General features: G+C 40.3%; 1 protein-coding gene across 3 annotated transcripts in view; it reads left to right on the top strand.

The window, feature by feature from the left end:
- The window catches only part of ano1a (anoctamin 1, calcium activated chloride channel a), a 112153-nt gene that overhangs the window by 67295 nt on the left and 19943 nt on the right, over positions 1-24915 (top strand). For 2 of the 3 annotated variants that reach the window (XM_044029579.1, XM_044029577.1), the window contains exons 12-16: positions 15654-15814; positions 16775-16860; positions 18337-18348; positions 20358-20429; positions 22065-22139. In XM_044029579.1, coding sequence (XP_043885514.1) covers positions 15654-15814; positions 16775-16860; positions 18337-18348; positions 20358-20429; positions 22065-22139 — 406 coding nt within the window. The remainder of the gene's footprint in view (positions 1-15653; positions 15815-16774; positions 16861-18336; positions 18349-20357; positions 20430-22064; positions 22140-24915) is intronic. The other variant, XM_044029578.1, reaches the window with a different exon arrangement.

Here is a 24915-nt window from a genome sequence, read left to right as displayed (position 1 = left end):
TGTTTTCAGATACAAACAAGTGTGTGTAGTGTGTAGACTGTGGGTAGTAGACAAACATTTGTGTCAGACGTAATCTGTGTCCATGCTGATTGTAAAACTGTATTCACAACTGTCTGCAGCACATGTTCTCTTTCATACAGCACAACTATGTGCGGCACATTTTCTATCACACATCTTTTATACCAATTCACACGCTGCCAGCACAGCTGTCAGGATCAACGTGGGGATGAGTGTCTTGCACAAGGACACATCGCATGTAGACTAGTAGAGTCTTGAATTGAAGCATGTGCTAATGTAAACAGAAAGCTGATTTTCTACTCTGTGGTTACACAATTATATTATTACTAATGCAATACAACTATGGTGAAAGGTATGAACAATGGTGTCTGTTATGACACTGTGATAGAAGATGGCTGAATTATAAGAACTAACCAGCAAGTGAATGCGAGTAAGTACATCATCATTGATGAAAAAAGATGATGCAGTTACCCTTTCTGTCATTCCAGTCTAAAAAACAGCACTGCAGTTTTCAAACTGAAACTAAAAGCCAGCAGTGTCTTCAACATTTTCCATGGCTCCAAAAGGTGCCCAGCTATAAAAAGCAGCAACAAGTAGGCCAAGGGACATTTTGAGTTATTTACAGATTAAGTGCCTAAGCTTTCCAGCAATGTAAATATTATAATATTTGAAGTAGATATGGCCATTCGAATGTAGGCACTCCTCAAACTGCTGTAGGGAGAAATTCAATCTGAAAGATTTTGACCTACTTGGGGAGCCAAGGCTGTAGTTGCTCATTTGCATTACATTTACGTAGTCCAACCCCCTCCCACTCTAGCTGTCAGTGACATCTGTGTGGACAGAAACTATTGTAGTAGTTTGACCAAAGGTTATCAATAGCAGGTCTAGGGACCCCAAGGGTTATATGAAGAGGTTCCAGGGGGTTCCCAGAGAAAGGAATGAATGTAGTTGATGTTAATGTAGTGTTATTTTCCTTAAGCACTTCAGTGGACTGATATTAATCAGAATTTACTTTATTGATCCCCAGAGGGAAATTTTTCTGTTTTAAGTGGCTCTGTGGTGTAACGTGGATGGATCAGTCTGTTTTTGAATGAGCTGAATGATGATGTGCCAACTCATAGCTAGTTGCTAAATCATTAGCATCAAAGTCAGTATTTCATACCCAAAGCTGTGTCATTCACACATTATTCAAGGTCTTCAGGTTGGTTGGTTATTCATATTATTAGCCGATGCTCACATGCTCTTCTTACAGCAGGGGTGTTAACAAGGGCCAGATTTCATGATGTGAAGATGTCCGGGGGCCAATAGTCACTTTAGACCTTTGTACATACAATACAATGTTTAATTATGTATTGTATGTATTATTATTATATTATTCAAATTTTCATTGTCACAATTTTTGCATGTCACAGGTGGGTTTCATACACAGGACTTTGGTTCCAAAGGGTGCTAATGTGACTTCAAATGAACACTAACAAAACATAGATTAACAATGTTAATGAAAACTCACCCCATAAGAAGATATGAGGTTAATAAGAGGTTTGGTGTGCTTTCTCATCACTGGCATCATGTCATCATGTGGTCTGGTTGAACACAAGCATGCACCAAACAAATTTTCGGATTTCAAAATATTTCGAGCAGTAACCACGTTAATGCAGAGTGGAACCTGTGGAAAGGATTCCGCTGCATGCATGTTGCATCACATGACGGCTCCGTTACTGCTCTGTTGCTACACTGTTGCCGCGTACATTTCATCCGTTTATTTATTTATCAGGTTTATTTTGAGTGCACTGAAAAAAATAACTCATAAGATTTAGTTAAAAAATATATTGTAAGTATTTGCACGCAAATGATTCAAGTAAAATTTAATGCTGCAATATCAAGATACTTGCCAGTATCAAGTAAATTTTACTTACCATAAAACATAACAGTTGTGGAGATATTAAGTAATATAAACTAAACATAAACATAATTAGTTTTAAGTTTAGATTAGAACAAATATTATTATTAGATTTATTATTATTAGATATTATTAGATTAGAATAAATACTACAGATATATAACATTAGTAAATGTTATATATCTGTAGTATTTATTGTTATGAAGTAATTCAGATTTTAATTATTTTCTCGTGCCTGACATTTTAATTTACTTGGTTGCATTATGTTACAGTCAGTCAGTCATCATTTAACCGCTTTATCCTCCACCAGAGGGTCGCGGGGGGTGCTGTGCCAATCTCAGCTACATCGGGCTATAGGCGGGGTACACCCTGAACAGTTCGCCAGTCCATCGCAGGGCCACACACAGCTAGAGACAAACAACCATTCACTCTCACACTCACTCCTATGGTCAATTTAGAGTGTCCAATTTACCTAATCCCCACATTGCATGTTTTTGGACTCTGGGAGGAAGCCGGAGAACCCGGAGAGAACCCGGAGAGAACCCGGAGAGAACCCAAGCACACACGGGGAGAACATGCAAACTCCATGCAGAAAGGCCCTTGTTCCAACCGGGACTCGAACCCGGGTCTTCTCGCTGCAAGGCAAGAGTGCTAACCACTACATCACCGTGTGACCCCATTATGTTACATTACTCACTAAAATTAGGTAATCATTGCCAGTTTTCTTTTGATAAATGTTACCAAATAAATTAAACCAATACTCTATGCATTTAATATATATTTATCACATATCACACAACTAAATTACAATGCAATCTTTTATTGGGCAGCCATAAATTTAACATTGGCATGACTGACAGAAAAAGAACAAACAGACAGTATTACACAGTATACACTGCCAATATACACTATTGGGGAAAAATTTTAGGAACACTGTCAATATAATGCACTATAATGGTAGACCAGCACCATCCACCACAACTTCAGGAATAAACATAAAGTCAAATGATCACCTTTCTGACAATGTAAATAAAAACTGAGCATGTAGAAACTTAATAAAAGAAAAAGCTGGCAGACTTTTGTACTGGAAATAAATATTGCATTAGATTGTGCAGGTATCCCAATACTTTTTTACATAGATCTGGAATAGTGCTTTTGCAATATGCAGTGAAAAACGTACAACCCTCTGAAACAGAGTTTCAAAATTCATTACAGAAATATAATACTTAGATATTCAAGAATGTTTAACACACACAAACATGCTCAAAACAACTTTGGGGAGAGGGTCAGGATAGAAACAGCCTCTTAAGCTTTGAGCAGTGTTGTAAGGATTATGTATACCCCTATTTAAATGGAAAAAAACCTGAATGTACTGCATTAATAGTAAAAGTGCATTATGTTGTACTGCATTAGAATTTGTAATAACAGTAAATTAAAGATATATCTCCAACAAAAGATATTTAAAGTAAGACTAAGTATATTTTTGAAAGAAAAATATCCAAATTTGAATCATACTACTGAAACGTTGGTATGACTGGTAAACAACAAATACATTATACACCACATCCAACATAGATCTGGTAACATAGTCACTTCTCAAATATGCAATTACAATAATTTGCAAAGATTTTTGATTTAATGAAACATTGTCCGAAAGGTGATAATTCTATTTAATGTTGATTATTGAGGCTGTAAAGAAAGAGTGGTGCTGGTGTGCACTCTGACATCAATAATAAACTTAAAGTAGAACTATCACTTTTGGGCAATGTCAACAAAAACAGAAAATAATATTAATTTGTGTCTGGTGGGTTTTTTTTCCACAAAAAATCCAGTATCTTGTTAAAAAATCTTAAAATGGCATCTGCTTCTGCACAGTGAAGCTCTTACAGTCAACTGAAGAGTAAGAAAAGCAGAAAAACATGTAGGAAGGATTTGGGTTACTTTACCTATAGTTAAGCAGATATGGTGTTTCATAGAAACCATGTGATCGCCTTCCACTGCATAGGTAGCCAATGGGTATGTGTCAGGGAGTTGTGACTGCTCAGTTACTTTGGCAACTCTTGTGGACTCCAACTTGAAACATCTAAAATGCTCAGGGTACCATGCACTTTGTAGTTTCACTACAAACACTAAGGTGTGATGAACAATGATGATTTGTATTATTTCAGCAAAGTCAGGTAACCCAACAGTGGAGCCATATACCAACATCATGTGAACACCTGAAATTCTTCCTGGTTGGTCAAATTAACACCTGTCTCCTCAGGAAATTTCTGTGATAGAAAGTCCTGTACATTCTCATTTACAACTTCAAATGGAACTCTTGACATCTTTGATACAGACACGGCAGGCTTTTTACAACTGAAGCATAGAGATGGCATGTGATCATGGACTGGTGTTTGTTTGCCATAGACTTTAAAATGTTACGAAATCAACTAGTCTGTCTTACAATCTTCTCAAAGAAGCAGTGCTTTCCTTCAAACCTCATTGTCCATAAGGACACTAGTGGGCCAAATGATTTAATAGATTAGATTTCTAGACAAATGTGCATGAAATGCCCCCCAACTTTTAAAGAAACAAGGACAATCTGAGTACAAGCAGGGTAATGACTGGCCTTGACCAGTGTGTGGATGCTTTAACCTATAATGTTTTATGAGCTCTAAATGTTTTGATGACCTAAAATTGCATCTTTTGCATGACCATTCCTAGATCTCAACTCCCACTGTCCACAAAGTCCACTGGCTCCTCCAAAGGGCAAAATGTTTGGTCTTAAAACAATGGTCTAAAATATTCAGCCATAATTTTTATATTACGTTATAATGGATGAATAAGGGAAAATAACAAAACAATATTATAACATGCATACATTATTTTCTACTTGCCTGAATGATGAGAATAATTTTCTGTTCTGATTTGCTTCCTGTTGATGGATAGAAAAATATTTTAATAAGACTTAATAAGAAATAAACTGTATCATGATCAAACGTAAATAAACATTTAGTTTTGTCTATGCTAAATAAAGCAATTAATACATGACAATTCAACAGATTTATTTGCTAGTAGAACTTGTAATGAACAATCGATTCTTTCATTGAACTACAAAAACATGAATGCTGAGTTGCTGTGGACTTCAGACCGCACAGCACAGCCATGCTATTAGCCATGCTAACTCGCTTTTTGTCAGAAAAATAAAAGAAAGAAAACTGCCAGCGAAGTCAAACATTCATCAGTATCTCCCCCTCATTCTCAATGCACAACGTTAATTCACTAACGTAACGTTACTTCAGTGTCGCCACCAAAGTTTTACAGAGAACAAAACCATGTTCTACTTTGCTGACGTCAGTTGATGAACGTTATGTTGGTGTTTTTTTTAATATCCTAACTTTAGTTATTTATTATTTATTTTGTTATTTTAGCTGGAAAAAACTGCAACTTCTAGGCTGTGCTTTTTGTGCTCTGGTGTCTTCAAATGGGTGCGGAACAGCAGTATTTTTATAAAACAGCAGGTGTGTCTTGTTGTTTTAGTGTGATTCATGAAAGCTGGAACTGTAAGTCAGCTATTTGTCTTTTCAGACCACAAATTTGAGACTTGGACTCATCATGTCTGTTACGACCCCAGCGTTGTGACTGCTTTTTCCCTGTGTTCCCTTTCTCAATATCCATACTTGTCCGTACTTGTCCGTACTTGCGCACTCCTATACTTGTGAAATATCATCAGCCTCAGTCCAAGTTATAAATATTTTTCTGTGTCCTGGAACACAGTTTTAAGATCATTTGAGCCAAGAAATTTGTCATTTAGAATTCAAACATGTGGTTTGGGTATTAAGATATTTAATAGATTTATAGTTTGGCAGCGAAGTTTGTCGGCGGTGATCAGCTCTGCTTCTGCGGACGCTGCTGCTCACAGTGCCCGGCACAGAGCAGCGTTACCTCGGCCTGTCCTGATGAAATGATCCACTGGCTCAGATGTCTCTGTCATTAGATGTTTGGTGTGATCGATAGATTTGTTGTTGACACATTATTTTGTTGGTAATGTAAACGTTTTGACCTGATAGTTTGAAAGTTTGTATATTATTAATGTTTTATTTTTTTAATTTTAACTTTGAATTTTAGATTTATATTAAAGTTGCACAGTCATTATCTATATATATGTATATATATATATATATATATATATATATATATATATATATATATATATATATATATATACATATGTATATATATATATATATATATATATATATATATACAGTATATATATACATATGTATATGCTACCTGAGTAAAGTCTTAATCAGTAAATGCCTGGAACATGGATCGACATACAGCTTTGACATCAAACTTATCCTGAGTCACATCTTGCCTGGACATGGTTTGTATCAGTCTGTTCACAGGCTTAACCAGACGACCAAATCTTGACCTGACGTGTACGCGTGAGTCAGAGAGGTCAGAGCGAATGGACGAGGTCTGGTCAAATGTGAGGCAAGTACCTGGGTCAATATCCGAGTCACATGATCAGAAGCAGGGTCTGAGCATCTCAGATGACGTGCAATGGTCACAGCAGTCAAAATTCCAGAGTCACAGGTCACAGACTGATCACCCACATGGTCCGTAGGTGAGATTGAGGCCTCCTGGAGATCAGGGGCCACAGCAGTCACGTCAGTGATGTGCGTTTCTGACAAAGGTGGATCAGACAACTGCGTGACCCACTCTATGGTCCTCATCTATGAATCCACAGGCTCTGGACCAGTTATTGGGGCACGATCTTCGTCCACAGACAAGTCATTGTCATTTCCAGCATCAAGGCATGACCCAGTCTCACAGACAGTCTCCGGAATGGAGACTGTCTGAAGAAAAGGCATTGTCTCCTTTTCACATATACATCAATTTGTTTATGGTCAGATAGTACACCAGCCTCCCTCAATCTCATCTCCACTGTCTTACTAATGCTGTAGGCCATCGAACCACTGTCCATCCAGGTGTGTAAAAGAGACTGTCACTATTTCCAACTCTGTGAACATTCTGATAAACAACTTCAGAGTCAACGCAGGAGTCTCTAGCTGACGTGTAAACAGTTTCAGCATCAGACAAGTCATCAGATAGGGAGTTTGTGTCGAGACCGAATACAGGTCACAGTTTTCCTCAGACTGGGGTTGGGGAGAGCGATTGGCAGTACAGTTCAGTTTGGTTTGGCCAGAGACAAAACAGGCAAAACACATTCTGTCAGACATGCAGTGAGAAATGATGGTGTGGCGTCACTGTAGGGTGTGGAAGTGTGGGATCTCTCCCTCATGAACTCATTAACAGGAGCAAACAGTGGACCTAACCCCATATCTGTACACCCATCAGCTGTAATCCTCGAATGCCCTACCTCCCTACTGTCAGCAATATCAGAAAACAAAACACCCCTACCTCTTGGCAACACAGCGGTAGTAAACTTATCCATTGTCACTTTAGTACATCCCCACAATCATTAAATGTGTCAATACTTGTGTTGTGTAAATATATATAAGAGCAAAAGTTGCCAACCCACTGGCCACACAATAATCATGAACTGTAGATCAGGACAGCAGCGCAGCATCCACGGTGACAGTATCAAGCTGATCTGAAGATCCGAAGGGTCACGGCACCAGTGTAACAATTGTGGGTCGGCTGGGTAGAGCTTTACAGTATTTCATTCCAACTTGCGGGCAACAGTCACACACAAAATGTCGTCATCCGTCTTTTTGGCTCACGCCCTCAGCCATTGTCAACATTTCTGTCAGGGACACATTTTTCTCTAATACTTGGGAAATTACAAAAACAAGAACATAAGGTGTCTGTAAAACATGGGGTGTGTATCGAATTAATAAAGAGTGCCATCCCGTGGCAAAACAAAAACATGCATCATTTACTACAATTAAAACTTGCGGGCAACAGTCACACACAAAATGTCGTCATCCGTCTTTTTGGCTCATGCCTAAACATACAGAATGACACTCGTTACACACACATACACATAGAGCCACAGTCTCTGTATGTAGCTTAAAACGAGGCACCCGTAACATAAAATAGTATCCCAAATAATTTCTGAGCCCAGGAACTAGTGAAAACAACTGACAAACATATTCACATTCCCCGTGCACATCCCTCCCCACACACTCAACGACTCAAAACCCACATTCACATGGAAAACAAACAAAAATATGTCGGCGGCACTTCGCGACCAAACTCACCCTCAGACATTGTTAACATTTATATGAGGGAAGAAGAGAGGGGCTACAGAAACCTGAAGGGCTTCGGAGGCTCAGGAGGGACAAAAAGAAAGCAAAATGTCCTCTCACACATAAAAAGAAAATAAAACTATTAAAATATGATAAAATTCAGAAACCAAATATAAAAATAACTCGTACCGTGCACGGTTCTGAAGGGGTTAGAGCCGACCCGCGCGAGTCGCCATGTGCCACGCCTCCTCGCGCTCTCACCCGTTCATTCACCGCGTGCGGTACTAGTTATTTTCAGTACTAGTTATTTTCAGCGGTGTCCCCGCGTATGTCGTTCCAAATTTCGAGGGGGATCGGCAACGTATGGCAACGTTATAGGGCACTTCCTGTTTAAAATGGCCTACTTCCTGTTCGGTCAAATGCGTGTCCATAAACATGTTCAAAGAAGTTCCCTTGTCTTACATATCAAGTTTTGTGTAGATCGGACAATCTTAGAGTTTACTTCCTGTTTCAGGCATTCCACTTCCTGTTGGGAGGTCAGCTCAAAGTTAGAGGGCACTTCCTTTTTAAAATGGCCGATTTCCTGTTTGGTCAATGGAGTCTCTGTAAACATATTCAGGGAAGGTCCCATAACTTACATATAAGGTTTCATGCAAATCGGACAATGTAAGACTTTACTTCCTGTTTCGGGCGTTCCACTTCCTGTAGGGAGGTGACCTTTTACGGACATGTTGGGGAAGGGTCTGGGGTCCCATATACTAAGTTTTAAGTGGATACAACAATTCCTGTTGGAGCAGCATCAAAAACTATAAATGTAATTCTGTCTGCTGACACCAGGAGGCACTGTATTTGAAAATGAACATTTTCATAAAGATGTGTTCAGGGCCGGACTATCATCAATCCTTGCAAGTTTGGTTCAGATCGCACCAGGATTGGCAAAGTTGTAACAGTTTGTTTTTTTAGAATTTTCTACCACCACCAGGAGGCACTGTTTTCAAAATGTACTGTTTCAGCAACATAGTCGTCTTCAGCAACTAGCCATCATCAACTATAGCAAGTTTAGTTGGGATCAGACCTTCCATCGCGAAGTTATAAGAGTTTTATTGTCTGTTGTGAAAAATCAAAATTATCTGCAACTTTGGCGCCCCCATCTCGTACGCCATATAACATTTTAAAAAGCTTTTGATAGCTTTTGATGCTCAACTTGTCCACAGTCATCTCACCAAGTTTGAAGGTGATCGCACAAAAGCTCTAGGAGGAGTTAATTGAAATACCGGCTGTCATATTGTCTGTGCTGTCACCAGCTGTTGCTGCTGCTGCTGTGGCCAAGCCCTTTTGAATCTGCGAAAGTTTCCTATAAATTTTGATCTTGGATGGGTCTAGAACAATTTGACGCGTTTTCCGCGTCGCTATGATGAACGCTCTCAGACAAGTTAGTTCAGTTATGAAACTAGGGGGCGCTGTTTTCAAAATTGAATATTTTCATATGAACGTCTTTAGGGCCAGACTATCATCAATCCTAGCAAGTGTGGTTCAGATCGGACCAGGATTCGCGAAGTTGTAGCAGTTTGATTTTTTGTCCCAAAAATCTGACTTTGCGTCGCTGCCATGGCAACACCGTTAAACGATTTGTCGTCAAATTGATCACGCATCATCAACCATGTGTTTTGACTGTTGTCACCAATTTTGAGTGCGGTATGATTATCTGTGTAAAAGTTACTTGTTTTTGGTGTATTTTTTTTCACCACAAGGAGGCACTGTTTTCAAACTTCACCGTTTTTTTCATAGACGTCTTCAGCCATGGCCCATCATCAATCATAGCAAGTTTGGTTCAGATCGGACCTTCCATCGCAAAGTTATAAGAGTTTTGTTTTTCTGATGCGATACTGTAAGCTCCTCAACTGGTCCACAGGGACCTCACCAAGTTTGAAGGTGATCGCACCAAAACTCTAGGAGGAGTTAGTTCAAATACCATTGCTGCGAATTCGCCAAAATCGCCAAAAAATGGCCAATCAACCCAAGATGGCGGATTTCCTGTTGGGTTTGGATCATGGTCATAATGTAATTTTTTCTTCATCCTGACCCACTACACATGTGTACTGAATTTCGGGCATGTGCGATAATTTTGTTGGTCATGGTGAATTTGGACAGGTGGCGCCGCACTTATTGGCCCCTCCCACATTCAATTTTCGACGCACATTCCCCGAACCTTTTTCAGACGTAAATTTACACCACGATTGATGCGGTCACAAAAATCTGTGAGTTTTGGGGTATGGGAAAGGCCTCAAAAAGGCGATTCATTTGGGGGAATAATAAGAATAATAATAATAATAATCCTTCCAGTTTCAAGAGGGTTCTTGCAACCCTTGTTGCTCGAACCCTAATAATAATAATCCTTCCAGTTTCAAGAGGGTTCTTGCAACCCTTGTTGCTTGAACCCTAATAATAATCCTTCCAGTTTCAAGAGGGTTCTTGCAACCCTTGTTGCTCGAACCCTAATTAAAGCTGCAAGCAGCATTGTACGGGACCTCGCGGCCGCCACCCTCTACTGGCATATCATGTATAACGTGGGCTCTGGCCGGGTTACTCATCTCGCATGTAAAGTTTAGCGCAGATTGGTCGACGTATGGCAATGTTACGGGTCACTTCCTGTCTGGGAAGACCTACTTCCTGTGTGCAGGTCATGGCTTGCAGACGTGTTCAGGATGGGCCCTTGGTCTCACATATCAAGTTTTGGACCGATTGGTCAATGTTTGGCGGAGTTAAAGGGCACTTCCGGTTTCGGGAGACCTACTTCCTGTGTGCAGGTGATGTCTTGCAGATGTGTTCAGGGCAGGCCCTTGGTACCACATATCAAGTTTTGGGCCGATTGGTCAATGTTTGGCGGAGTTAAAGGGCACTTCCTGTTTAGGGATACCTACTTCCTGTGTGCAGGTCATGGTTTACAAACATGTTCAGGGCGGGCCCTTGGTCTCACATATCAAGTTTTAGAGCTGATTGGTCAATGTACGGGCAAATTACAGGCCACTTCCTGTTTAGGGCTACCTACTTCCTGTGTGCGGGTGATGTCTTACAGACGTGTTCTGGGGCCCTTGGTACCACGTATCAAGTTTCGGGCCGATTGGTCAATGTTTGTTGAAGTTAAAGGGAACTTCCTGTTTCAGAGGATCTACTTCCTGTGGGCAGATGATGTCTTGCAGACGTGTTCAGGGCGGGCCCTTGGTTTCACATATCAAGTTTCGGGCCGATTGGTCAATATTTGGCAGCGTTAAAGGGCACTTCCAATTTCAGGCGACCTACTTCCTGTGTGCAGGTCATGTCTTCCAAACATGTTGAGGGCGGGCCCTTGGTCTCACATATGAACTTTCAGGCCGATTAGTCAATATTTGGCGAAGTTAAAGGGCACTTCCTGTTTCGGATGATTTACTTCCTGTGTGCAGGTGACGTCTTGCAGGTGTGTTCAGGGCGGGCCCATGGTCTCACCCATCAAGTTCGCATTCGTAGACGTGTTCAGGGGCGGGGTCTGGTGTCACGTTTGAAGTTTTGTGCGGAAGTTATAGCGCAGTTCCTGTTTCGTGGCGAATCGTCGAAATTCGCCACAAAATTCACTACGATGAACGGCTCCGTCTTCACCCGCTCAAGCCTCCACCGGCAATTCTCCTTCATCCAGACATCGCGGATCTCGTCGAAGCTTCCACTTTGACAACTCCAAACCAATAAAATCTATCTGGTCCTCCACACAACGCCCTCCACGTAACACCGGCCGGATTGTTGACCACACCGTGTTAGCCAGCCTTGCTAGGTCGGCTAACGCTACTGGAAAATGCAACACCACCCCGGTCCACTTCGGTCTACTAAACATCCGCTCACTTACGAGCAAGGGGCATCTTATCCAGGATCTCCTTACTGACCGTAAGTTTGACTTTCTTTGCTTGACCGAGACATGGCAACAACCGAACGACTTTTCCCAACTCAACGAGCCCACGCCCCCTGGGTTTGTTTACAACTGTCAACCTCGTGGCTCCGGACGCGGTGGAGGTCTCACTATAATTCACCGCGAGAAGTGGAAAGTCCTACCGGTATCTGCTCCCACCTTCAACTCGTTTGAATCAACTGTGTGTCAACTGTCTGGTCCAGTTCCCACCATCGTTGCAACTGTTTACCGCCCCCCTAAAGCAAACAATAACTTCATTAATGATTTTGCTGCTCTACTCACCCACCTAACCACACTTTCCCCAAATGTAATACTGCTGGGGTATTTCAACATACATATGGACAATATCAATCTCCCCCTTACCCGTGACTTTGCATCCTGTCTTGACAGTTTTGGTTTCCAGCAGCATATTGATTTCCCCACTCATTCAAAGGGTCACATTCTGGATTTAGTTTGTTGTTCTGGTCTCATTCCCTGCAACTTTATTGCTGATGAACTTCCTATAACTGATCATTTGCTTCTGTCATTCAATGTCAAACTCTCTCTGTCCTCAACAAAGCCCCCACGTGTTATCTCATTCCGTAACATTAGGAAAATTAATCTTGATGCACTCTGGTATCAGCTGTCTCCTGAACACTCACAGTTCATCCACCCCCGACGACTCGGCCTCACCACCATTCTTAATTCTCTCGCTCCTATGAAAACCAGGTCCGTCTCCTTCACCACCTCGGCCCCTTGGTTCACCTCTGAACTACAGCAAATGAAAGCCAAAGGACGACAGTTCGAGCAACTGTTCAAGAAAACTGGTCTTGTTGTTCACAAAGACATGCACAAAAATCACATTTTACATTATAAGGACTGTATTTCTCAAACAAAACTCAACTACTACTCCAGCATAATCTGTTCAAATGAAGGCAATTCCAAGTCACTGTTTTCTCTTCTCAACAATATCCTCAGACCCCCGGCCTCTTCCCCCCCCATTTGTACTCAACTGCTTCCTGTAACTCCCTGATGTCCTTTTTCAACCAGAAAATTCATCAGATCCACCTGCACCTAGGACCAAGCTCCTCCCTCAGCACCTCTTCAGAACCCTGTCTGACATCTCACTCATTCTCCTTCTTTCAGCTTCCCTCTGACTCACATATCTCAGACCTCATCCTACTGTCCAAGCCCTCCACCTGTCAGCTAGATCCTCTCCCCACAGTTCTGGTGAAAGCCTGCCTACCCTTTCTCCTCCCCCTCATCGCTGCCATCATCCACTCCTGAATCTGCACTAATCAAAATCACAAACAACCTCCTCCTGGCAGCCGACTCTGGTTTACTCGCTATCCTCATCCTCCTCGATCTGAGTGCGGCCTTCGACACCATCTCTCACACTATCCTCCTCAACAGATTCTCCATTGGTATTTCACACACCCCCCTTGACTGGTTTGAATCCTACCTCTCAGGCCGCACTCAGTTCATCCAACTCCAACCCTTCAGTTCCCACCTGTCCCCCGTCACCACTGGCCCCTTCTCTTCATCATTTACTTCCTTCCTCTTGGCAATATCTTCCGTAAATACAGCATTCATTTCCATTGCTATGCGGATGACACCCAGCTCTACCTCTCCTGCAAACCAAATTCCACTCTCCCACCTTCCTCCCTCACTGACTGCTTCACCGAGCTCAAATCTTGGTTCTCCTCCAACTTCCTTAAACTCAACAGTGATAAAACCGAATTCCTTCTAGATTTCTGGTACCAAATCAACCCTCTCAAAAACTAACAGTTTTTCCCTCACTATCGACCACTCCTCTGTCTCCCCCTCCCCCCAGGTTAAGAGTCTGGGTGTCATCCTCGACAGCACATTATCATTCCAATCCCATACATCCCAACATCACCCGGTCTGCATACTTCCACCTACGCAATATTAATCGCCTCCGCCCCTCCCTTTCTCCCCACTCCACTGCCATTCTTGTACACAGCCTTGTCACCTCCCGCATCGACTACTGCAACTCCCTTCTCTTTGATCTACCTCAAAAATACCTCCATAAACTCCAACTGGTTCAGAACTCTGCAGCTCAGATCATCACCAGAATCCCCTCTATCCACCACATCACATTCTGCAGCAACTCCACTGGCTCCCGGTCAAACTCTGCATCGATTTCAAAATCCTCCTGTTTACGTTCAAGGCCATCCACCTTTCCCCTCCTTATCTGTCCGAAATCCTCCACATCGCCACCCCTTCCTGTTCCCTCAGATCTGCCTCCTCTGTCCACCTCTCTGTCCCTTCCGCCCACCTCGTCCCCATGGGGAGCAGGGCTTTCAGCCACTCTGCCCCCCAACTCTGGAATGCACTCCCACCAGACCTCAGGAACTTGGACTCTCTCACACTCTTCAAAACAAGAATAAAAACTCACCTATTCCGAACTGCCTACCCCACTTAACTATCTACATTGTCTTTTCTTATCTGTTTAGTGTTAGTGTTTTTATTTAGTTATGTATTGTACGGTGTCCTCGAGTGCCCAGATAGGCGCCTCCAAATAAAATGTAATATTATTAAAACTACATTCGGTCATTGTCGTTCTCGGTTTACTCTGCAGAGCAAGAGCCAGTTAGCGTAACTGTTAGCAAAGATGGCGGACACCTTGTGTACATTCTGGGAATTAAGTCTCGTCCCCCTAAGTGTGGAACTGGCTTTGTAATTTCAAACCTTGAAACTACAAAGCCTCCCGATGACGCAAATCGTGTCATCGGAGGGCAAAATTGGAAAGGGAAAAACAGATTTTTTACTACTCAGTAGAAAACCGAGGGAGGGAAGAACAATTTAAAAAAAAATACTACTGCTATTCCAGCAATACAAAGCCACACGCAAATAGGTAGAGTATTCCTTTAAGTTTGATTGAACTTAATTTGAGTTGAGATTTGTTTTAGCTTGTCAAGCACTTTCCATCTTAAGTATACTACATAATTAATGATATATCATTTCTATATCTTGCCAGTCTTTTCTGAACCTGGATGATTACTTATATGGTTGTCTAATGGTGCTTTCGCACAAGGGCTTTTTTTGCTTTGCTTCACTCACACAACTGTAGTTGCTGAAAATGTGTATTTTACACAAATAAACACAACCCCTTACTTCTCATCCGGGACTAATGCTAGAGCTGTCTGCTTATAGTAAACTGTAATCAGCTTGAATTAAGTGACACACACACACAAGTTACCAGGAAGTCTAACTTGGTGAACTTGCTGAATGTTGGCCTCTAATTCTCTCCCATATGATACAATAGTAGATAAAAGAAGAATCTCAACACTGAATAGCTTTCATGACCTCACATGTACTGTACATTTCACTGTATTTGAGATATATCAACTCGAACGACTGAAGCAAATTTTACATCTTTACCAGATTCAAGTTTTCTGACTCGTCCAAAGCAAAACTGGCATCTTTGGATTGACTTTTTTATATATATTTTTTATCCTTCTCACATGTTGGGAATCTCAATATACTTTTCCACTTTGAAGCTCTGATTGTATTCTTATGTAATGCAAAGTTATCTGTACCATCAATATACCACATTCTGAATTATTGATCTCTCCATGCATCTCTGTGTTGTCAGTATGGAGATTTGTGATCCAAGGAACAACATTACCATGTGCCCGCTGTGTGACCACGCCTGCAGCTACTGGAAGCTGGTAACTGCGTGTGGTACAGCTCGTGCCAGCCACCTTTTTGACAACCCTGCCACTGTCTTCTTCTCCATCTTCATGGCCCTCTGGGGTGAGGTCACATTCCCATCCGATCATACAAGCAACAACTAAATACCCTACTTCCCTAGCAGTACTTTTCAGTATGGCTGCAACGATTAATACATTACTAAATTAATTAATTATTTTGATAATCATTTTGAGTTTCTTTGATTTTTCATCTTCTTTAATGTCAATATTTTCTGGTGACTGCTCCACGTAACAGAGAAATCATCGAAACTGAATCATTTTGGTTTGTAGAAAAAACAAGATTATTGAGAAAGTTATCATTTTCAGGTTTGGGACAATGATTAATGTTTTTTCCAGATTTGTTTATATTTTATGGACCAAACAACTAATTGATTCATTGAGAATAATCAGCAGATTAACCAATTATGAAAATGATCCTTACTTTGCAGCCCCACTTCTCAGTCAGTTAAGCACAAATAACTAGATATATTAGGATTAAGGCCGTCAATCAATTAATTTTTTTTTTACTAATTAATTTACTCTGTAATTAATCACGATTAATGAAAAAAAAAAAACAGAAGCTTATAACAGATATTTATTTGTATGAAATCATGGAATGAATGTAGAATCAACACAAAAACTGTTTCAATGATTTTTTTAAACTTTAAACACAGTTTCTCTCCTATGAACTACAAATTTGGCACAAAGAGGGCATCGTCATGTTTTAAACATGTTAGTAAATCTTTACACATAATATTTCATCTTTCAGAGCTTTGACTGAAAACCGGCCTGGGCTCTAGCACATGAAATGAACAATAGGAATGTGGAAATGTAATTTGTCAGATGTCACACAGACATACTTCCCCTCGTGTGCTGCCAAACTGCACTGCCATCTGTCAGCAACAGCAGAGTCACATCATGAAAGCCCTCACAATTTTAGTGTTGATAATGTCTTAATTTTTTATAGATTGAGAAACAAGTGTCAACACACTGGTAGTCTAAAGGTGTCTGTTTCATTATGTAGCTGTTCTCTTTATGGAACACTGGAAGAGACGGCAGATGCGACTCAACTACATCTGGGATCTGACAGGCTTTGGGGAGGAGGAGGAGGTGAGACAGCAACACACATCATTATTTTAGTTGCACATGCACGTTTCTGCAAACCTACAGGTGTGAGTTTACTTTTCTGAACCCAGACTAAATTACTTTTTTTTAGATGTCTACACATGTGCATATCGACAAAAAACTGTTTATTCCAGTTGTAGTTGAAACTCATTTTCTGCTTATGAATGTGTTAAGTTTTAGGCGTAGTGAGCGCACCTGGTGAGAGAGAGGTGTTGCAGGGGATAACACACAAGGATGCTGTAAAGCTTGGTCTTGACCTGTGGTCTGCTGTTTTACCGGCATGATGATGCTCATTTTGTCTCAGTGAAAAAATGAGCATCATCATGCCAGTGCAATGTAAGATGCCACATGTTACATGGAGATACTCAAGCTGTGACTTGCCCTAGCTGCTGGTTTCCTTTTTATAAAGTAGATATAATCACTGCATTATAAACTACCTTGCTGTTGTACCCATACACCGACAATCAAGTTATGAGAACTATGGTCACAATCTCCTATGAATTATAGCAGCCAAACCTCAAAGAGAAATTGGTATTGTAGTCGTCAAATCATGCTAGTAACAAAATATGTGGTGCTAATAGTGTGTGGAAGACAGAGAGAAAAGGGTAACAGCCTGTAGTTTAGTTAGGTTCAGGTTTCATACACATGCAGCTTCTTTTGAGGAAATGATGACATTATTTTAAGTTATCTCCTTTTAAAACAATGGATACCCTGGATATTTAAGAAGGCCAAATGAGTGGATGAACAAAAAATTTTTTAAATTAGTAACGTAAAAGGGAAAACAAAAGTGCTCTTTTTTTCATCAGCAGAGCAAACACGTCTAATTGAGCTGTATGAGGAATGCAAACATCCATTATCGCTTTGTCCTCCACCGGAAGGTTGTGGGGGGTGCTGTGCCAATCTCAACTGACATAGGGCGATAGGCGGGGTACACCCTGGACAGTTCGCCAGTCCATCGCAGGGACAGTTCGCAGGGAACAGCCACACATAGAGAGACATAACTACTCTCACATGCACACCTATAGACCAATTGACCTAATCCCCATATTGCATGTTTTTGGACTGTGAGAGGAAGCCGGAGAACCCGGAGAAAACCGACGCACACATGGGGAGAACATGCAAACTCTATGCAGAAAGGCCCAGGGCTCAAACCCGGGTGCTAACCACTACACCAACCGTGTGGCCGGAATGCAAACATATTATCATGAGAAAAGGCCATTACCAATGGTAGGGAGACAATTGTAGACAGACGAAATGTGTCAGTTACAATGGCAGACTTAGCGAAAAAAGCAAGACCTTTAATTTTGTTTCATGGAATACCCCCTTGAAATGGAACAGTACAATGTCTGTTTGTCATTCTTCTAGTTTGTGTTATCTAGAAGTTGTTTTATTGTTCACAGACAGCAACTGCTGACAGACATCTTCTCATTGTTTTTTTTGTTTGTGTGCTGTATTTTGCAGGAGGAACACAAGGTTTGAATCCGTCTTACTTACTTCTTTACCTTTATTCTTTTTACTTACTGATTCAGATGAGCCCGGTGGACACTGCGACTGTGCAACATTGAACTTTTCTCCCTCAAGGTGTCTAACAACCAACCTGAGTTCTTAATGATAGCTTCAACCTTTGCTCTTCTCATAGGTTAATTTTTCTGTCTGAAGCTCATCCCCATACAGTGTGCTGCCTATTCTTATGACTTTTCACCACAGTATAATTTGCTGACCTTCTGGCTTCTCATAGCTCCTCTTTTCCTCAAGTTTTCTTTTTAATGTTCCCTTTTCAGCAGACCAGGGGTGTTGCAACAGGCAAAGCCCCAAGCTGAGAGTGGTCTTCTAAAAACCGCTGATTACTTTAGTCTACAGTCCATGTCACAATTTTGTGAGAGCCCCCTGTTCTGTTTACAGACACACAACTAAATCCATGGCATTAGAGCTTTATAATTTTAAAATCTTGTCAATTAACCCAACAACTTCAAGTCCACCTGTAAGTGAAAGAAAACTAAAACAAATAAATAAATAAGCTAACAAAAGGATACTCTTGTCAGGATGATATCATGTAAGTAAAAGAGCTTGTTGGAGTGGTTTCATCCATACTTTAACGTCGCTGTGAGCATCAAACCGGTACTAAGCAGTCACTGACAAGATAATAAGAAACAGAAATTGGAAGTTTTCTAGAACAACATTCTTTTTAAATTCAATAATGTCTAGAAACAGGCCAAATAGAAATGATACAGTGGTACAGTTCCATTTGTTCCTTTTGGCTTTATAGAACTTTATTGTCCACCAAGGTGGAAATTTGCCTTCAGCTCAACAACATAAAATCGTAAAAGGACACATAGGAAGTCATAAAAACAACACACATTTAAAATAGGATAAGATATAGTCATACAAACAAGATATAGCAAATAGAGTACTGTACAAACTGTGAAAGACATGAAAACGAGATAAGTTCAATTGGCAAACCAAGACTGTACCAAGATATTTACTATGTTCTACAGTTTCTACAAGTTATTTTCCTTAATTCTCCCTCTCAAGGGGTTGCCACAGTGGATCTCCACATTTTATTTGGCATTTGCATTGGCATATTTTTTGACACAACCCTCCCACTTATCCAGGCTTAGGACCAGCACTAGGAGTACACTGCATGTGCCTCAAAGCTAATTCCCTTCTGCTAATAGGAGTAATAATAATTGATTGTCTACCGCTTTATCCTCCATATGAGGGTTGCGGGGCTGTGCCATCACAACTGACATAAGGTGAAAGGGGTACACCATGGACAGTCCACCAGTCCATTACAGGGCAAACATATTGGAGGCACCTTACATTTGTGATTATCAAATCTCCTTTGTCAGACAGAGAGGGGAATGAAGAAGAGTAAATACTGTCAATATAATATATTGACAGTATTTACTGTTCTTTAATACATTTCATAATGTACAATCATTACACTCAGGCCTTTTTAGGTAATTAGGTTTGTTTTATTACTTTATTAGTATATTACTTTCTAACAATACTTTGGGCGTTCCTCTAAAGTTAGAGGGTGGTAAACCTTTAGATAAACACTGACAAAATATCTATAGAGCAGGCTGACTATTACTAGGGCATTAGTGTACTGGTTCAACTTTAATTTACAGTTTGTATTTGGTTTTGATTTTGATTAAAATCAAAACCAAATAAATTAATTAATTTTACAGTCTACATGCTTTTCCCTCTTCCAAAATGGCTAACCTGTGTGTAACAATAACACACCTGGAAATAGCTATACACACAAAAGGTTGTATGTCACATCATTAAACTTTTCTTTGTTGATGCAATTCTCTCTCTTTTCTTGCATGAAGCACTGTATTTACTCATAGCACACCATGTCGTCTTGCAAAACCTATTGGAGGCAGGCTGCTACTTTCATGTCTGTCTTCATTGTTTAATGCAAACAGGATATTCTCTTTAGTTTACTGCTCACTATCACAGTTTGGTATCTCTTCCAGGACCACAACAGAGCAGAATATGAGTTCCGTGTCATGCAGAAGACAATGAGACTGGAACATTCCACCCCAAAGGTAACATTTGTTTGTTTGGGTTATGTTATAGCATTTTATACAAATATGATTATATCACATTTTCCAATATATTAGAAATGTCAACTAACCCTGAAAAAAATTGCAAAAGAATGGTAGTGCTTTAGAGGACAAGATGACTTGAATAACATGGCCTGGCACACAGAAAGCACAAACACTTTTAAACATACTACATGTAAATATTCACGATTTTACTGTTGATGTATTCTAGTTCATCTCAATAAACCTCTCAGAATTCCCCTGTAGATGATAGTTAATCCAATATCCTTTTATTTGATTCACTAATTCATTAGTATTACTTTTACTTCTAAGTCAGTCAGTCAGTCATCATCTAACCGCTTTATCCTCCACCAGAGGGTCGCGGGGGGTGCCGTGCCAATCTCAGCTACATCGGGCGATAGGCGGGGTACACCCTGGACAGTTCGCCAGTCCATCGCAGGGCCACACACAACTAGAGACAAACAACCATTCACTCTCACACTCACTCCTACGGTCAATTTAGAGTGTCCAATTTACCTAATCCCCACATTGCATGTTTTTGGACTGTGGGAGGAAGCCGGAGTACCCGGAGAGAACCCACGCACACACGGGGAGAACATGCAAACTCCTTGCAGAAAGGCCTTTGTTCCAACCGGGGCTCGAAACCCGGGTCTTCTCGCTGCAAGGCGAGAGTGCTAACCACTACACCACCGTGTGGCCTACTTCTAAGTATTATTTAAAATTATTAATTAGGCATTTGATTGTATTATAATCATCACTTCAAAGTTAGAAAGAAAAATGTTAACAAATGTAAAGTTCTAATAATAATTAAGCTTTCTCAAATATTTTCAAATATAAATATTACTTATCTGGTGTGGCTATGGCCGTAATTGTCTAGGCAACCACATTAATGGAAATTTACAGTGCAGTTCAACTCAACATGGTTTAATATGAAACAGTAAACCCGGTCTGGCTTGTGTTTCAACTACAGGATGTATAGGCCATATAATGCTTGATGTGTCAGCTACGTACCAACAACATGCCAGCGTGAATCTGTAACCACCAATTAATTCACGAAAGAAAATAAAGAAAATGACGCAGTAAATACTTCTGCAAGTTGACATTATTTGTCGAAAAAAGGAAACACAAATGGCCTTGTATCCTCTCTGACTTACATCCATCTGGAAAGCCTAAACAAAGCCTTACCCTCAACCATAACCATGACCAGTTAATGCCTAACCATAACTTTAACTTGATCACAATTCAGATCTTAGCCCGATACTCGTTATTCCACAGAAGTGAGGTTCTTCTTCATCAGAACCAGGTTTTGGTCTCCATGAGGACTAATGGTCCTGACAAGGTCAGTGTTCATGCCAGAAAAACCCTAAAGTGGTACACACTGTGACTCCAGCAGAGCACAGCGTAATTCTGCCCTAAACTATCATGCCACATCCAAACATACTAAGAAGTAGGTCAGACTGCCTAACTCAGTGTCACTGCCTAAGTATATAGAGCCTAAAGAGATGCTGTAGCTTTGAGGCTGCTGTTGTAAAACTACACATATTAATGTTACAAAAATAATGTGTTCGCTTTGTCCCTCCTATAACACAACACTATGTGTGTGTGTGTGTGTTTTAGGGCAAGAAGGTGAAGCTGACTTGCACTGATAGACTACCAGCCTACCTAACTACTGTGCTCACAATGGGCTTCCTGGTGAGTCAACATATGTATGATATCTGAGGAAATTATTTTTTATAACCCAGATGGAAAAACTGATTCTGTTTGCTGTCAAATGTTCTATCTCTGCTATTTCTTTTCTCAACATGGAAAAGTAGGGGATTGTTCTTGTACTTTTTTTTAGTCTTTCTCTAGGTGAAGGGTAAAGGTATTTTTGTCAAATGAATGTATGTAGTTGTAATGTATTCCTATAACAATTATCCAGCATAGGGGGAACTTTATTATGGTTGAATACTTGGCATAGGTTCTGGAAATAATCAAGTTCCCATGCCATTGGAGACAATGCCACAATGCCAGACAGCAGTGATGCTCTGTTGCGCCCATCGTCTATCTATGATTGTAAGTAGCTGGTGTGAAGTACAGGTTATAGGCAGGCCATTCCAATATATTTACTTCTCTGTGAATTTGGTTCAATGATTTTTTTACAGTTTCTAACCATAATTTAATTGTATCTAGGGGTGGGGTAGCTCAGTCATCATGGTCGCAAGTTCAATTCCACCCCTGGCAGGTTGTACTCAATTCCATTGTAAGTCACTTTGGATAAAAGCGACTGCAAACATGACATGTAATGTTTCTGAAATTTTAATATTTCTTTACCCATGTCTGGGCAGCCCAGAGTTATTTGTATTGGTGTGTCCATCAGGGAGAACTCTGTTTTTCCATTTAGCTTAATAAGCAGGTTGTTCAAAAATCACTAATGGTCTCAACTGAGGGGATAGCAGGGGCAATTTGACGGTCAGAGCTTTAGAGGGTTAGAACCATTTTTCACACACAAAAAAAATATCTCTATTAAAAAGATCATTTTTTGTCATTCTGACAGAGAAGAGCATCATATCTTGGGGAAAAACTGACCTCATTTTGACCTTATTAATGGCTAGGCAAGTGCTTGGACAAAGAAATCGCCTTTTTTCACATGTCACCTCATTAGTTCAGCTGGTATGGATTTGCATTTTGGAACCAGAGTTGTGGGGGGCAGCCACAGATAACTGTAGAGGGTTTTTTCATTATTTGGAGCACAGCTCCAGTGTTGCAAGTTTGAATCCCACCTCACCCAAATGTAACGTCCTGAATTCCGTTCTAATACTTTGCTACAGTGTGTGTTTATACTTCAAGGGGATTGCAATTAGCATTTAAATTGAATCAGAGTGCAAATTATTATGAGGAAATTATGGGAAAACATAATTATGAGGAAACAATCAAACTTGAAACTTATGATGATACGGAAATAATAGACCTTCATTTACTGCTACTTCATTTATTGTTATTGAATGTTAATATAATAATACTGCCTTTGCATGCTGATTTTGGCAAAGATTGAACTGAATCTTATAATAACAACAATGATAAACTTTCATGAATAAAGTAACACAATGTGTTAAGCTGGTAATCAAGAAAAAAGGCTGACATAGTTCACTATACAAATGAAATACTAGTTTCCAAATAGTATGCTCTAGTTTGATTTATGATGTGTCTATATTGAGGGAAAAAAGGAGTTTTTGTAGAAATAAATATTTGGAACAACTCTAGGTAAAAGAAAAGAAGAGCAACTTACCTGAATTACAACACAACTAAACAGAGCATTGGGCCCATTGAGATACAAGATCTTTTCTTCCAGGGAGTTCCGGATGAAATACTCTGAGAACATGAAAACAATGTCCATCATCTGTGAAAGCTCTAGGGATATAGCAGCTCACTCAGTATTTTGGTATTTATCAAAGGAAATAATTGATAAATTAATAAAAAAATAATAATAACACACACACACACACACATACACACACACACACACACATTCGTAAGTAAAACTGTCGCAGCAAGAATAGTTGCCAACCCCGCTCATTATAAGCTATTTTGAGCTTGTTTTTTCTGTAAAGTCGCTTACATTTTATTGGTCGTCGTGGGTTACGGGTTTTTGGGCTTTTTGTCTAGATGCGTATTTGGGCTTGTTCCCAGGTGCATTTTTTCTTTTAAAAAGAACAGGGTTTTGGGAAGCTCCAATGGTTTTACAGCTTGGTTAGCTGTAAATCCATTGGAAAAGGAAGCTTGTGAACCTGGACCATGATCCAAAAAAATAACAATTTTGTCACAATTTTGCATAATTACTTGGCTGGTGTGATGTTCTAAAAGTACTTCAAACATGCAAATAATTTGCATGAAAAAATGTGTCCCGCACCCATCACATCTATCGCGCCCAGCACTGTTGCACTCTGGTGTTGTGGTTTCACAACACAATCCGTGGCCAGACAAAGCTAGGCAAGTTTTAACATTTACTTCAGGAGCTCTACATGGTGTTGTGAAACCACACAAGTCCTTGGTCTCTTCTCTGCAGACGTTTCCACAAGAGACAGAGGCCCTTTCTCAATATCCATACTTGTCCGTACTTGTCTGTACTTGAGTACTCCCGTATTTGTGAAACGTCATCAGCCTCAGTCCAAGTTCTAAAATTAAGATTGACTCAAAAATGCATTGTATGTTTTTAACACAAAGTAGTCCTCATTTATCCTCATTTATCAAACTTGCGTAAAAACTGGTGCAGATACAGGTGTGATTCACAGTTTCGAGACTTCGCCCCTTCAGTTTAAGACACTGAGATGGGGAATATGACCAAGAAGAGAAAATCCAGAAGCTGAAAATAAGAAGTATAAGGTTGAAATTTCAACATAACAAAGTGATTCTGTTTGTCAGAAAGCAACAGTGTGGAGAGAACGCAACAGCAATCTATGTCTATGGGCTCCACAGAGAGCTCAGAGAG

This window comes from Solea senegalensis, linkage group LG7 (assembly GCF_019176455.1).
Source record: "Solea senegalensis isolate Sse05_10M linkage group LG7, IFAPA_SoseM_1, whole genome shotgun sequence".
Taxonomy (NCBI): domain Eukaryota; kingdom Metazoa; phylum Chordata; class Actinopteri; order Pleuronectiformes; family Soleidae; genus Solea; species Solea senegalensis.
The sequence above is the reverse complement of the archived record's forward strand: the minus strand, read 5'-3'. Positions and strand labels throughout refer to the sequence as shown.